The sequence below is a fragment of the Brachionichthys hirsutus genome, chromosome 3, assembly GCF_040956055.1.
Source record: "Brachionichthys hirsutus isolate HB-005 chromosome 3, CSIRO-AGI_Bhir_v1, whole genome shotgun sequence".
In the NCBI taxonomy this organism is placed as follows: Eukaryota; Metazoa; Chordata; class Actinopteri; order Lophiiformes; family Brachionichthyidae; genus Brachionichthys; species Brachionichthys hirsutus.
In genome coordinates this window covers 4,852,645-4,866,498 of record NC_090899.1, presented here as the reverse complement: position 1 = coordinate 4,866,498, position 13,854 = coordinate 4,852,645, and the positions used below count along the sequence as shown (strand labels likewise).

The following is a 13,854-nucleotide window of genomic DNA, read 5'->3' as shown; positions in this document are numbered from 1 at the left end:
CTCAGCATGATAAAGGATTTCCCGGTCCACCTGTGAGTTGAATCTTAAAGCCAAACTTTCTCTTTGGGACTCTCGGCCTGCGGTGAAATCCGACCAGCTCATTAAAGCCTCGCTCTCTCTGTCTCACCTGTACACTGGTCATCCTCCCTCTCCACCCATTCATTCTCAGTGCCTCCATGTGTCTCCTCCCTCATGCCTGGGTCATATATAATGGCAATGCCATAAAGAGTTCACTTCTCCACAGGGACATATTTAGGTGTCGTCTCTTTCGACCGACTGTTATGACTGTGGATCGACAACAGTGAAGAAGTGGCATTTTTGTAATTTAAGGGTAAGTTTGATTTTATTTTTGGTATTTTATTTTAGGGGGGGGGTTATTGACTCTATAGGTTCATTTATGTTTAAATGTTTTAAATGTTTTAAAAGTAATCAAAATTCAATGTATATATTTTCTTTATTGTGTTTAATAAACCTTAATCCGTCCCTTTTCTACATGGACATCACACCAGGTGTAAATGTCGCCGTCTCGTGCCAGATCCGCTCCGAGCGAGCTCAACCATTGGTGGAGCCAGCTGAGGTTTCGCCTTCAAAATAAGAAAGGATGGAACGAGATGTTGGATGAGACATTTCTGTTCTACACCAAACAGTAAGAAATAAAAAAAACTACTCTAGTCCCCCTTTTTCATCAGTAAAAATACTGTATACATAAATGATGCATACAGAAGCAAAGCTAAGATGCATTAAAGCAACTCGTTTTTTCCACTCAGCATAAATGACATTCCCCTATTCTATGCGGCTAAGAGGAACAATGCAGACTGCATCAAGAAGCTCCTAAGTTGTGCATCCACTAACATCTTTGAGCGAGGTAAGGCTAATTTTTATTTCATCTTAATTTCATTTAATACAAGTGTATTAATCTGTTCAGTGCCGTTCTCAGCTATGACATTGTGCTCCCTTCACTCAGGTGGCCTTGGTGAGACGGCGCTTCACGTAGCAGTGATGAATGATAACCTGGAAGCTGCTGTAGCTCTGATGGACGGAGCCCCGGAACTTATAAACGAACCCATGACCTCCGAGCTCTTCCAAGGTTTGTGCGTGACACAGACATACGTTTGTTTTTAATTAAATTGATAAAGTTGTGTGTGTGTGTGTGTGTATGCACGTATGTGTAATATATGGATTCACTAACTAAAACTTTCATAAAATGCAGTTATTACAATTCTGAATGTTGTGTCGTTGCACATAAACACAACAGTCCCAGGAAAAGCTGGAATCACATCGGTTTCATTTTTGGTTTGATGTTTAGTCACGAAAAATTACATTTCACTAATAGTGGGCTCTTGTGCTGAACATTTTAAAATATAGTTTTGAGTTATATTTTATTACTGGGCTGCAGATCAGACTGTGATGTGTGGCGCATCTTATGGGGATGCCATTCTTTCTTTTTTTTGTGCAAAAATGGCCATTATCCATGAAGTTAGAAATAAAAAGCTTGTAATGGAGTATATTAATAATGTCATATTGTACTTTTACATATAAAGAAGTGCTGGATATTAATTTATACGCCATACAGCTAAACTCACACTGTTAGCAACATGAGCTTTACTTGTCTGACTTACACAGCAGGTGAAACCCGTCCCGTTAAAAGCAGCTCATTCACTGATGTCCTTTATCTGTCTCAGGCGTGACTCCTCTCCACATCGCCGTGGTGAATCAGAACATCAATCTGGTTCATCATCTGATTGGTCGCGGTGGTGACGTGGCTACACCTCGAGTCACTGGGCTGTACTTCAAGAAAAGAATAGGAGGACTCGTGTATTATGGTAAGAAGGGATGAGGGACTATATTATTGCATCTTCAACCATGTAAATAATCGTTATCCTCATTCATTACCAGACTGGGCAGAGCTTGAAATGGAACTGGGAGAATTTAGCTATAAATAATTGATTTAAGCCATGGTTGATCAGAAGCCGTGCATTTATTATTTAACATTTGTTTACACAGCAGCCCCAAAGTCGAGGCTCCGATAAATGTTTTGATCACAAAAGTAAGAAAAGTATTCAAATAGTTAGTTAGTTGGCTGGTTCATTAGTTAGTTCAGATAGCTCACAGTTTTCTCAAACCATAATCATACTGGTAAAAATGACATTATCTTGTCACCATGGCTACAGTGAACCCAGATAGCTCCTCATTTCACCACCAGTGCATTTGCTCATTAAATGTGGATTCTTTTGTGTTTTGTGACGAATATTTGGCTTTTTTAAATGTGTTTCTGTTGAGCAGGTGAGCACGTCCTTTCTTTTGCTGCATGTGCCGGGAATGAGGACATTATTTCCATGGTAATGGACGCGGGGGCCAGCACCAGGGTCCAGGATTACCGTGGTATGAAACTTCCTCTCCTCAGACAACTTTGCATCAGCGTGATATTAAAATTCATTTTAACACCGGTCTCTTACGTCATCTCCTTCATTGTATATTCCCTCTTCGCTATAGGTAACACGGTGCTTCACATTTTGGTACTGCAACCCAACAAGACAATTGCATGTCAGGCCATTGACCTGATAATGGCACGTGATGCCGAGCTCGACCAGTCAGTTCCACTCGACATGGTGGCCAACTCCCGAGGCCTTACACCTTTTAAACTCGCTGCCAAAGAGGGAAACATCGTTGTGAGTGCAGCCAGGTGGCGGTGGGTGGGTGATGGGGTGGGGCAGATTATTTCACTAATTTGATCCTCACTGCTGTGATCCCCTCCGTCTCTCTCAGGCATTCCAGCATTTAGTTAATAAAAGGCGTTTAGTCCAGTGGAGTCTGGGACCTTTGACCTCTTACCTCTACGACCTGACGGAGATCGATTCATGGGCCGACAGCACGTCAGTGCTGGAGCTCATCGTGGGCAGTCCACAGAGAGAGGTGCAATATAATTACAATTAGAATGTCTGTGTTAATAATAATAATGCGTTGGTTTTATATAGTGCTTTTCTAGGCACCCAAAGACGCTTCACATTGTGCATTATTCATTCACATCATACTTGGTGTTGTGATGAAAAGAGACTGGACATAATTATAATTTGGATTTCAGGCCAGAGGGATACTTGAAGTGACCCCGGTGAGGCAGCTGGTGAGTCTGAAGTGGAACCTGTATGGAAAACATTACTTCAGGTAAAGTGACACCAGGATCTGAAGTAAAGCACCGGAACTGTTCTCCGTTCAGCCTCATTTAACAAGTGTTGTTCTCTCTCTCTCTCTCTCTCTCTCTCTCTCTCTGGCATCAGGCTGCTGTTGGTATTTTACCTTCTTTATATTGGAACCTTCACACTGTGCTGTGCATATCGCCCCCTGAAGGACGCGCCGGAGAACTACACAAAGTCAGACATGGACAAAACCATCCGAGTTCAGAAAACTCTTGATGTAAGTTAAAGTTATAAATGTGGGCTCTGTTGCATTCAAGAAGTGCATGTTTTTTTAATGTACTTTTAATAATAATAGACCTGCATTTCCTCCCTCAGGAAAGTTATGTGACATATGAGGACAACCTACGACTGGCAGGCGAGATCATTAGTGTCCTGGGAGCTTTGATCATCCTGTTGCTGGAGGTAAATATTAAGAAGCTGCCTCATCTTCCCACCTGTAGAGCATTTATCACTATTAACCCCCCCCCCCCCCCCCCCCTCCCCCAACAGATCCCTGATATACTGAGGGTGGGGGCAAAGCGCTACTTTGGACAGACAGCACTGGGAGGCCCCTTCCATGTTATTCTGTGAGCAGCAGAACAGAGGCGTTTATGCGCAGCAACATGAAGACGAGAGTTCTGACATATGTCCTAATCGCTGTGGTGTTTTCAAGCAGCATCAGCTACGCCTGCTTGGTGGTGCTGCTGTGCGTGTTCAGAGCCAGCGAGGTGCAGGGGGAAGCTGTGGTGATGGCGCTGTGCTTAGTCCTTGGCTGGAGCAACGTGATGTTCTTCGCCCGAGGTTTTGAAATGCTGGGCCCTTATGTCATCATGATACAGAAGGTACAGGATTCAGCTCGGTTGTCCTGAGTCATGCTCCACCTGTAGCTCCTCCGACACACACCTGTCTCGATGTCTTTCTCGTGGTAGATGCATGCATTGTTCTCTTGGCGTCTGTGGTTTGCGTTTGCGGGACTGTCAGTGACATGTTTCTCATTTCTGTCTAGATCATATTTGGAGACCTGACAAAGTTTATGTGGCTGAGTTTCATTGTGCTCATCGGTTTTTCCACCTGTGAGTATATTCTGGGTGGTTATGAGCAAACACATCTTGAAACCCTCTGCAGCTCGTAAAATGAGAAATGAGTGGATTCCGACTTGCTGTTACTCTCGCGTTTGTCTTTACCAGCCCTGTGGATGGTCTATATGACCCAGGAGCCGGAGTCCATTCCTTCGTATCGCTCCTTTCCCATCACCCTCTTCTCCCAGTTCGAGCTCAGCGTGGGGCTGATCGATCTGCCCGTGGACCACACTGTCGCTACGCCCCCGATCGTCCATGTGCTGCACTGCGCCTTCTCGGTGGTCTCGTACATCCTTCTGCTAAATCTACTGATAGCCATGATGAGTGACACCCACTGGAGAGTGGCCCAGGAGAGAGACGAGCTCTGGAGGACTCAGGTATAATATACATGGTCTTGAAGACATGTCTCATCTTTTCCCATGGTCACTGTGAAATGGTTGTGTTCAGGTGGTAGCTACAACTTTGATGCTGGAGAGGAGGCTGCCCCGCTGCCTGTGGCCTCGACTTGGGGTGTGTGGCCTCAACTATGGTCTGCGGGAGAACTGGTATCTCAGGTGACACAAAGAGCACAGGAGCAGAAACGGAGGATTTTATGATGGAGTGGGGAGTAGAATGGAAATCCTTGAAGTTTGAATGAAGAGGTTTCTTGGACGAGAGGTTAAATATCTTCAGATCCTAAGTGGGAGTCCAGTTACTTCAGATTCATCCGTCAGTGACCCCCCCAGGGAAGTTTTCTATAATGGCAAATATTCATTACTGAATGTGAGAAATATACAGCGGTTAAAATAAGTCTAGAACACATCGATATTTTCCTCATAAAATATATTTCTTAGGTTGTACTTTCAACAGATGTTGGTAACATGTTGGTTTGTTCAATACTTTCATTTTAATTCAATAGCATCTTTAGATGAATAATAACAATAAACCAGCAAACCAGGAAGAACATTTAGATTCAAACTTCTCCGTAGTTTGACCCCCCCACTCCCCACTTACGTTCAAACATCGAGACGTCTTGGTTTATCCTTCAGGAAAGGAAAATAAAGAAGGACCCCTTTCAACTTTGCAATAATGCTTTTTATAGTGAGAGTAATTTTTTTTATCATTTGATACTAGTCATTTTCTCTGTTACCTCTGCAGAGTCGAGGACAGAAATGACCCGATGTTTCAAAAGATGAGGCGCTACATCAAAGCTTTCTCCAAAGATGACGAAAAAGAAGAGAAGCTCGACGCGATGAAGGAGTCGATCTCAGGGACCCCCGAGCTCAGACCCAAAAACAGAGGAGTTTTTAACAACAGGAGGTCTCTGACTGGGTGGCAGATGATTCGCCACAGCGCTTTGGGTTTGGAGATGGGTCAGGAGGAGCTGACGGAGGACCAGGACATACAATATGTGTGAGAAACAATTTGCTCAGTACCTGAAGGGAATTGAAACCTTCCGTCATCTCAAAGTCCAGAACACACAATGATGATGAGATGTTAGATGGGGACTCAGCTTGCTTAATCTATACCTGTAGTCAACGGTGCAATTACTCCTGCAGTATTATGCTATAGAGTGTGTCATTTGTTTTAGCAATATGAAAAATAGGTATAGCGATGATATATGCTAAGCTAGCAAAAACATTGATGTACAACTTATAAAGAAAGCCGCGTGAACATTTTTATATGATAATAAAAACTTGCCGAAACAGTTTAACTGGCTTTTATTTGTCGTACAGCAGTAAAGAACCACACAGCGTATAATATCAAGATGCCATGATTATAGTTTATGGCCATACCTGAAGTATTACAATTAATTTCAGCAAAAACAGTACTACAAAAAAAATGTAGTAAAAAAGAAAGTTATTTTTGATTTAACACTATTACCTAGGAAGATAGGTCGCCTTAGTGAGTTTCTACTGATTGAAATAGTAAGAGATATATGATTGATGATGATGAATATATTAATTAGATAGAATGTTGAAGCGTCTTTGCTTGTTGATTATTAGTCTATTTAAAGACAGGGCCGATGCTGTTACAGCTGCAGCTGACAGATGAAGTATGTGTAGGCTTGGCAGGGAGCTCTGATCCAGTTCTTCTCAGGTGAGTTTCCACCTCTGAGGATCACGCAATCACCATTTAATGGAGCGTCTGCCCAATAACTGCAAACAAGTTAAAAGAATACTGATCATTACAGCACAAGTAAAGCCTCTTAGAACATACGTGTAAAAAAAAAAAAAAAAGAAGATTTAATGACAAGTTTTATAGAGGGCAGAGATGATGCTTCAGTCTTGACTCCAAACAGTGTGCTGCTATAGCTAAAGTATTTACCTGTGGAATGATCCATTCAGGTGTTTTAGAGTTGATTTCCCAAAGGCAAGAAACTGATGCAGTCAAGTATCCACCTCAGTTTATACGCATGTCACCAAAAGCTAAAGATTATGTAAGACTTTATTTATGGCAGGGCTGTGCTGTTGGCCTGCATTGAATTGTATCAGTGTCCAATCCAGAATACTTTTCGACAAATACGTTAAACTGACACCCAATTTAACTCGAACCATAAATCACCTTGTTTTAAGCACAATGTTGCCAGGCCAGGTCCACATGTCTCCGTTCCGTCTCAGACCGGTCCAGTAATTCACTGACCCCTTGTTAGTCAGGAAGTCCTACAAGACAGAGAACCATTGTCATTTCGGTCAAATACGGTTGCAACTTTGTACCATTTTATTAAGCGCATGAGAAACGCCAGGCCAATGAAGTCCCATCGGATCCACCTGAACTGTTCTGCTGCCGATAACAGCCAGAGATCCTCCTTTAGTGCTGCAGTTCCTCCAGCTCTCATCCCAGCTCAGCCTGAAGGTGGAAAGGAAGAAACACCATTGGCCAAACTTCAGCCATCCGTCAGGGCAATGCTCACACTGCCAGCCTGGAAACAGAGAAGGATCAATCTATTGAATTCTTCATCAAGGAAGCCTACTTTTTTGTCAATCTGCAAAATATGGACTCGAGTGCAAAAGTAGATGATGAAGCATAATAAATAAAACATGCTTCAAATGTCCTCCAACATTGAAGTTTCATTAAGCAGATTTAAGATTATAGAATCTTTTTTTCTTTACTGCTGTAATTAATGTTAATGTATGTGTATCTGTGTGTGACCACATAGCAATCTCAAATGAAGAGGATACTATTAGACTGGATCAACTGGATGCCGATTTAAATAAGCCTAACCCTAACTCTAATTCAGCCTCCTCTGAGACCAGGAAAAAATTAAAGCAGCACTTATATGAATAAAACACAGTTATTGAGAGTGCACCATTTGCTTTGCGGGTGTCTAAGTCTTTCTAGACAAAACTGTCACCAGGCTTCACACTCACGTTGGGATGTAGGGATGGGGAAATGAGCCCGGCACTCTTCTGGGCTGCAAGTAGGCGGCAAGTCAAGCTTTGTGTCTTCTGCTGCAGTTTCCACTCTCCCTGGGCAGACTGTGGATCCAGGTTGGACTACAAATTAGAGTACAGTGGGAGGAACTGTAAGGGAGAAGAATAATGCCTAAAGGCTGCAGCAAAGCTGTAAGGAAATCGAGCTGCCGATTGCAAACAACACAAGAGCAGAAAGGCGACATGATACCGATTTCGTCTTTCTGAACTGCTTGTGGAAGAACTGCAATGCTTTATAACTACTCAGATCCATGGCTGCAGGTATACTCACTTAGCACATAGAGGATAATGATAATCAGCAGCAGGACCAGGCACAGTATTGTGAGGGATATGCATGCAGCACGGTACAGACGCGTCTTGCCCTCAGTCTGTTTGCCTGAGGATAAAGACATCAGCTGAATGTGAGTGAGGAAATACAGCGAGCGCTCCACAAACCGCCATCAAGACTAAAGGAATGTCTTGACCTACCGTTTTCTCCCTCCAGCTCAACAGACAACTTTTACTCAGCTGACAGATTTATGCTGATTTTCGCTTTTTCATCCCGAGCAGAGCGGTGACAAAATTTTATATACATGGTGAAAACATTTTTTGTGATGGAGCTTTTGAGCTTGTCCTGCTCTGTCTGCCTGCAAGAGTGCTGCTTAAATATATGCCCTCCCTTTTCTTGTCACCCTAGCAACGGGACATTTGCTGAATTACGAAGGAGCACAGTGCTCGACCTGTTCCTCAGATCTTTTTTTGGGGGGTTGTGTCTTTCTGCAGGAATGTGATGTGTATGGGAGAGACCGATTAAGTATGTCAAGAGACTCCAAAACATCAGATAGACGCTCTTGTGGATGTTTCAGAAAAGCGTGTTAAACTCATATCAGAGACAAAAACTCAAGTCAGATGCAGACTGATTAGGACTTAGTGGGTCATCAAACACGACCTTGCTCATGACACAAGTCATTCTTATTTCCATTTGAGCTTCAAAAATATCACGTTCTTTTATAGCTGCTGCAAACCAAACAAATTTAAGTTATGTTATATACAAAGTTCATGTTTTTTTTTAATACCAGGAACTTCAGCTTGTCCCAATAAGAAGAAGAACAGTGAGCCTAACAAACATTTATAGATTGGCAATAGTAGATCTGTTCAATTCAATTCAGTCAGTCTTTATGATGTAATATGTAATCGCTCTGAAAGTGAAGTACTGTATCTAAATGGAATGAAGAAATCAGCGGCTTCATTGAATACACCCACGGTTTCTACTGTGACATGCTGAGCTCCATATTTTCAGCTTTCATTCATTAATAGTGGAGATGAGAGTTTGGTTACTAGAATAACCAAACTTATTTTTCTCCCATGTTTACAGAAAACATGCAAATACGGCAATGTACGGAAAATATTGAAATGTATCAATGATCAAATGGTCTCCAGTTGTTGCCGAACTTGTATGTACAAAAAAGTCAATTTTATTCATCCAAATATCCAGTGAAATATGATGCAGTTCTAACTTGATTCACAGATGGAGTCGGACAAGCTGTAAGACTTTCTGAAATGTCATGTCAACATTCCAGTTGTACACAAAACACACATTTTACACCAAACCGTACCTGCTTTTCTTTTAACCGGAGTGTCGTACAGAGTTTCTGAATAGATATCCTCACACGGACTTCGTAACTTGCAATAGTTGTCTGGTTCTGCTTCCTCTAAAGCTGGACAAAAATACAGACAGACATATTTCAACAGAAACATCAACATCTGGAATGGTCTTCCAAATTTTAAAAAGAACAATATAAAGATAAACATCTTCTTTGAGCACAATCTTTTAAAGCATTTCTGTCTAACGACACACCAAATTTTTGTGATCACAGTAGAAGGATGTGTTTTTCACACTTATCATCAGCCTTTTCTGATACAATTTTATTTTATGTACCTTTAATTTTGGCCTCTTCCAGAAGTCCACTTTCTTCCACAGCTTTATTTTTTCTTTCTTCCTTTGTGGCGATCGCATGCATCTCCATGGCTCTTCTCCTGCTTCACTTTCGTTTTGATCTGAAGTCTATAGGAAGTAACTTTTGATATGCAAATGGATGGAACTGCTGATTACAAAATAAATGTTTCCTATGCAAGTGTCCAGTGAGTGTGATCCTCCTCTGGAGTCAAGTCACTTCCTCATTGAGATTCCTCATCTCTGTCCTCCCCTAAACCACATGACTACAGCAAACCTGCTTGTATCTCATCATCTCAACATGCTGACCGTTGATTAACTCTTTATGACTTTTTCATAAAAATATAAACTCACAGATGTAGCAGATGAAAGCACACACACATAAAAATGTTCCTATCAAAAGACGGAATCAGAAATGTTTGCATTTTCATCTTTATTTTCCACAAAGGTTTATGATATTAACTTACAAAAAAATACTTTTTGCTTTAAATACCACACCAGACTGAGAAAGACAACAGGCGCGCCCTCCACAACAGTTTGTCAGCCTCCATTTGCAAAGCATTCTTTCTTTCTTTTCATCCTTCCCCTTTCACCAAGTAAAGATATTTTGAAGCACTCAAATGTTTTCGCTAAACCCAAAAAATAGACTAACGTAAATGTAGCAGATCCCTCAGCCTTGACAAACTCTACAAAACACTTTGAATCCTTTTTCTTCAGGCAGTCTGACTTTGTCTCTTCTCAATTCTTCTGCATCTCTGTCGTTTTGAGTCTTTCCTCCTCCCTCAGGCGCCGTACACGCTCTCATTACTGTAAGTCATGTAGAGAAACAAGTCCTCTTCGTGGTGCTCCTAACAAAACAGAGTAAAGCATAATTCAGCATGATGAGTGTTGAGTTATAGAGTCTGAGGATCCAGACTCTATAACTTCTTGCTCAAACAGTAATGTTCAGCGACCGAGTTTGCATTTATTTATTTAAATGTTCATGAGTTACTGGAAGGAAAGTTTGGGATCAAGAAAAGAGAAGTAACATTGCCATCTAAGCACATCTATTTAGGTTGACTGGGTCTGATGTACTAAGGCAGGAAAGACAAAATGCTTTGAAAGTGGGCAATAGTGTCATAGATAAATTTATACTTGTGTGTGTGTGTGTCCACCTGTGAACATGGGTGGAGGGCTGAGGTTACCTCATATACAGCAGAAAGAGGGGAGCTGGACGGGGGAAGGGAATTGTTGACGAAGAAGAAGAGCGCCTCTTCTGGTCTCAAAGACACACGCTGGCGAATGAGGAAGCACAACTGGCCCACTAAAAAATCAACGGAGCGAAAAGAAAGTAAGATGGTCAGCAGGAGTCACACTAAGTTTCATTTTGCATGAGGAGCTCCTCACGGGATTTAGGTTCCCATGGTTCAAGGTTCAAGGTTAGTGTAGAGGTGGGATGCACCAGGGATCAGCTCTGAGCCCTTTTGTTTGCCATGGTGATGGATAGACTAACAGATGAGGTGAGACAGGAAGCCCCTAGGAATATGATGTTTGCAGATGACATTGTGATCTGCAGTGAGAGCAGAGGGCAGGTAGAGGAGAATCTAGAGAAGTGAAGGTCTGCTCTAGAAAAGAGAGGAATGAAGGTGAGCAGGAGTAAAACAGAGTATGTGTGTGTAACTGAGAAGGTCCCAGGGGGAACAGTGAAGTTACCAGGAGTAGACGTAAAGAAGTTAGAGGACTTCAGGTACCTCGGGTCAACAAGAGTGATAGGATGAAGGGAAAGGTCTACAAGACAGTGGTGAGGACAGCCATGATGGACGGCTTAGAGACAGTGGTGAGGACAGCCATGATGGACGGCTTAGAGACAGTGGTGAGGACAGCTATGATGGACGGCTTAGAGACAGTGGTGAGGACAGCTATGATGGACGGCTTAGAGACAGTGGCTCTGAGGAAAAGACTGGAGGCGGAGCTAGAAGTGGAGGAGATGAAGATGCTGAGGTTCTCCTTGGGAGTGAGCAGGTTGGAGAGGATTAGAAATGAGACAATAAGAGGGACAGTGAAGGTTAGACGTTTTGGAGACAAGGTCAGAGAGGACAGACTTTGGTGGTTTGGACATGTCCAGAGGAGAGACGGGGACTATATCGGTAGAAGGATGCTGAGGATGGAACTGCCAGGGAACAGGGCTAGAGGATGACCTTTCTATATTATTATAATCATTATTCCTGGTATACAAGTATATGTTTTCAAAGAAAGAATACAGTTTACAAATTGTTGTTCCAAAACAAAAGATTAAAAAACATAAGAATAAAGTGGTTGTGCTATAACAACCATCATAAAACTGCAGTTTTAGTAGTCATTGTATTTCAGTCAGTATCTTAACTCAGACATGATTAACTCAAATCAAAAAAGAAACAACAGAACAATGACTGAAAGGGTTTTGGCTGAAGTGAAACACTAATTAGTAAATTGAACTGTTTAAATCGCTTTTCTTCTATTCTCAGATTTGTTTTTATTCATCTTTTTTTGGAATATTCTTCTTAGAATACTGAGGAGATCACAAGTTTGTGAATTTCACCTGTTAAATCTGAGGGCACTAGGTATTTCTTCTTGTCCAGTTCAGGGGCCCGTGACCTCAAAGCCCTCTCCACAATGATCTGTTTAAAAAAAAAAAATTAATAATCAGTCATCGCCACAGAGAAAGAATGAGTTCATGTGCCTAAAATTAAAAATCAGTAAATTCATAGTTTAAATAGGTTTAGAAACTCATAGATCAAAATGGCTTTAGAAAAAGGTATGTTTTCATAACTTGTTGTCATGGTGAATTAACTATCAGTAATAGTAAATCACCAGAGCTCCACTCACCGGTATCTTGTCAGGGTGTTTGGCTCGAACTCTCTCTCCCTCTGCTCGCCTCACCTCCAGTGCGACTGAGCGCTGGTACTGACTGCCCATCTGGAGGCAACACAAGGAACCAAACAAGACCAGAAGACGTGAATTCACTCACAATGGCATTATTTACGAAGAAGACAAAGGAGAATCGACACCAGATGACTTCATGGATTTAGAGTCACGGCTGAGTCATCTTTTCGTCAAATATTTTGTAGATGCCAATTTCTGGGTGGTGGTATGGAAAGATTATGAATTCAAATTGCTGAATTGATTAAACAGATGATTTTAACAAATTACTGCTTAAAACTGCTTTATAGCATTTTTACTATTATAAGCTTTTGCCATCCAATGGATGATATACTGTACTTTTTAAATCATTTCTTTGAAAGAACTAACACATGTAATCTTTATTAGCCAACTGTAGTAAAGAATCAGTATTCAACTCTTCACTTTTATTATATTTCAATGTAAATAAAATAAAAAACATTTTGAAGGGGATTTTTTTTTTTAACTAAAAGTAACATATGTAAAGAGAAAAAACTATTTAGAAACGAAAATGCTAATTATTTACAACCCCAATATAATCCAAAGTAAAACAAAAACAAAAACAAAATGGTCCCAAAACAATCCAGTCTGGTTGTTTGAGATGTAGATCTCAGTCAGTGACCAAAAGCTGTGACAGGAATGCAATTAATAACACCCTGCTAAACAACACATCATCATCATCATCGTGGCTTTTTGTATGGATTGTTGTAATCACGAGTTTCTGGATCCACAGTGGAGAGGGTAAAAGACACGTCGCCCTTTCTCGAGCTAGCTTCCATATCCAGATACAACCACAAAAAATAAACACTATCTTTAACCCATTGGCCGTCACCTGGAAATCCTGTACAACTATATAATATGCAAAGAGTGGCTTTACTGACTGTTCTAACACCAGCTGTTCGTGGTTCTTCTTGACTATGAGCGTGACAACAGCTACATCTAACGTTGACAAGATCTTAGTGTCCACGTACCTTCGAAAATTACAACAACAACAAAATTCCACGCAGCAGAACAAAACTGTGTACCCTCCAGTAATCCTTGTGTCGTCAAATTTCTCAAAAAGAAAAGTCGGGGTTGAAATTATTAACTCAAAACACAAACATAACAGTGTCAAAGATGTCGACTTGTCTGCTGAACGAAAACAACAAACACTTGCAGCACCCGCCCACCGTATATCTGACCAATCACAGACAAAGATATTCGTGAACAACAGAGGCGGGGGGGAGAGGCAGGGCTGCGACTGCAGTCATTGGTTGAGGACTGATGTCGATCTTAAATGGTTACCGCCCCTTCTCGTTTGAGTGATGGTTCATGTAACCAACGGCAGTTCTCGGTATATC

The 13,854-nt window shown here is 41.5% G+C and overlaps 3 protein-coding genes across 3 annotated transcripts; 1 reads left to right on the top strand and 2 right to left on the bottom strand.

Annotated features, from left to right (window-relative positions):
* Positions 1 to 512: 512 nt before the first annotated feature.
* Positions 513 to 5,648, top strand: trpv6 (transient receptor potential cation channel, subfamily V, member 6). Its single transcript, XM_068758127.1, has 16 exons — positions 513 to 646; positions 768 to 865; positions 965 to 1,087; positions 1,683 to 1,823; positions 2,284 to 2,382; positions 2,494 to 2,669; positions 2,767 to 2,913; positions 3,083 to 3,162; positions 3,276 to 3,411; positions 3,510 to 3,596; positions 3,684 to 3,760; positions 3,850 to 4,015; positions 4,180 to 4,246; positions 4,361 to 4,629; positions 4,700 to 4,806; positions 5,390 to 5,648. The coding sequence occupies exons 1-16, from the start codon at positions 516 to 518 to the stop codon at positions 5,646 to 5,648; spliced, it is 2,163 nt and encodes a 720-aa protein (XP_068614228.1). The 5' UTR covers positions 513 to 515.
* Positions 5,649 to 6,144: 496 nt separating this feature from the next.
* On the bottom strand, positions 6,145 to 9,665 carry si:dkey-26c10.5 (uncharacterized protein LOC563797 homolog). Its single transcript, XM_068757928.1, has 7 exons — positions 9,584 to 9,665; positions 9,261 to 9,362; positions 7,937 to 8,041; positions 7,603 to 7,728; positions 7,003 to 7,154; positions 6,797 to 6,894; positions 6,145 to 6,390 (listed from the first exon to the last, which is right to left on the bottom strand). The coding sequence occupies exons 1-7, from the start codon at positions 9,663 to 9,665 to the stop codon at positions 6,264 to 6,266; spliced, it is 792 nt and encodes a 263-aa protein (XP_068614029.1). The 3' UTR covers positions 6,145 to 6,263.
* Positions 9,666 to 10,014: 349 nt separating this feature from the next.
* On the bottom strand, positions 10,015 to 13,685 carry zgc:92606 (uncharacterized protein LOC100000242 homolog). Its single transcript, XM_068756310.1, has 5 exons — positions 13,486 to 13,685; positions 12,443 to 12,532; positions 12,156 to 12,234; positions 10,783 to 10,901; positions 10,015 to 10,446 (listed from the first exon to the last, which is right to left on the bottom strand). The coding sequence occupies exons 2-5, from the start codon at positions 12,530 to 12,532 to the stop codon at positions 10,381 to 10,383; spliced, it is 354 nt and encodes a 117-aa protein (XP_068612411.1). The 5' UTR covers positions 13,486 to 13,685; the 3' UTR covers positions 10,015 to 10,380.
* Between the last annotated feature and the right edge of the window lie 169 nt (positions 13,686 to 13,854).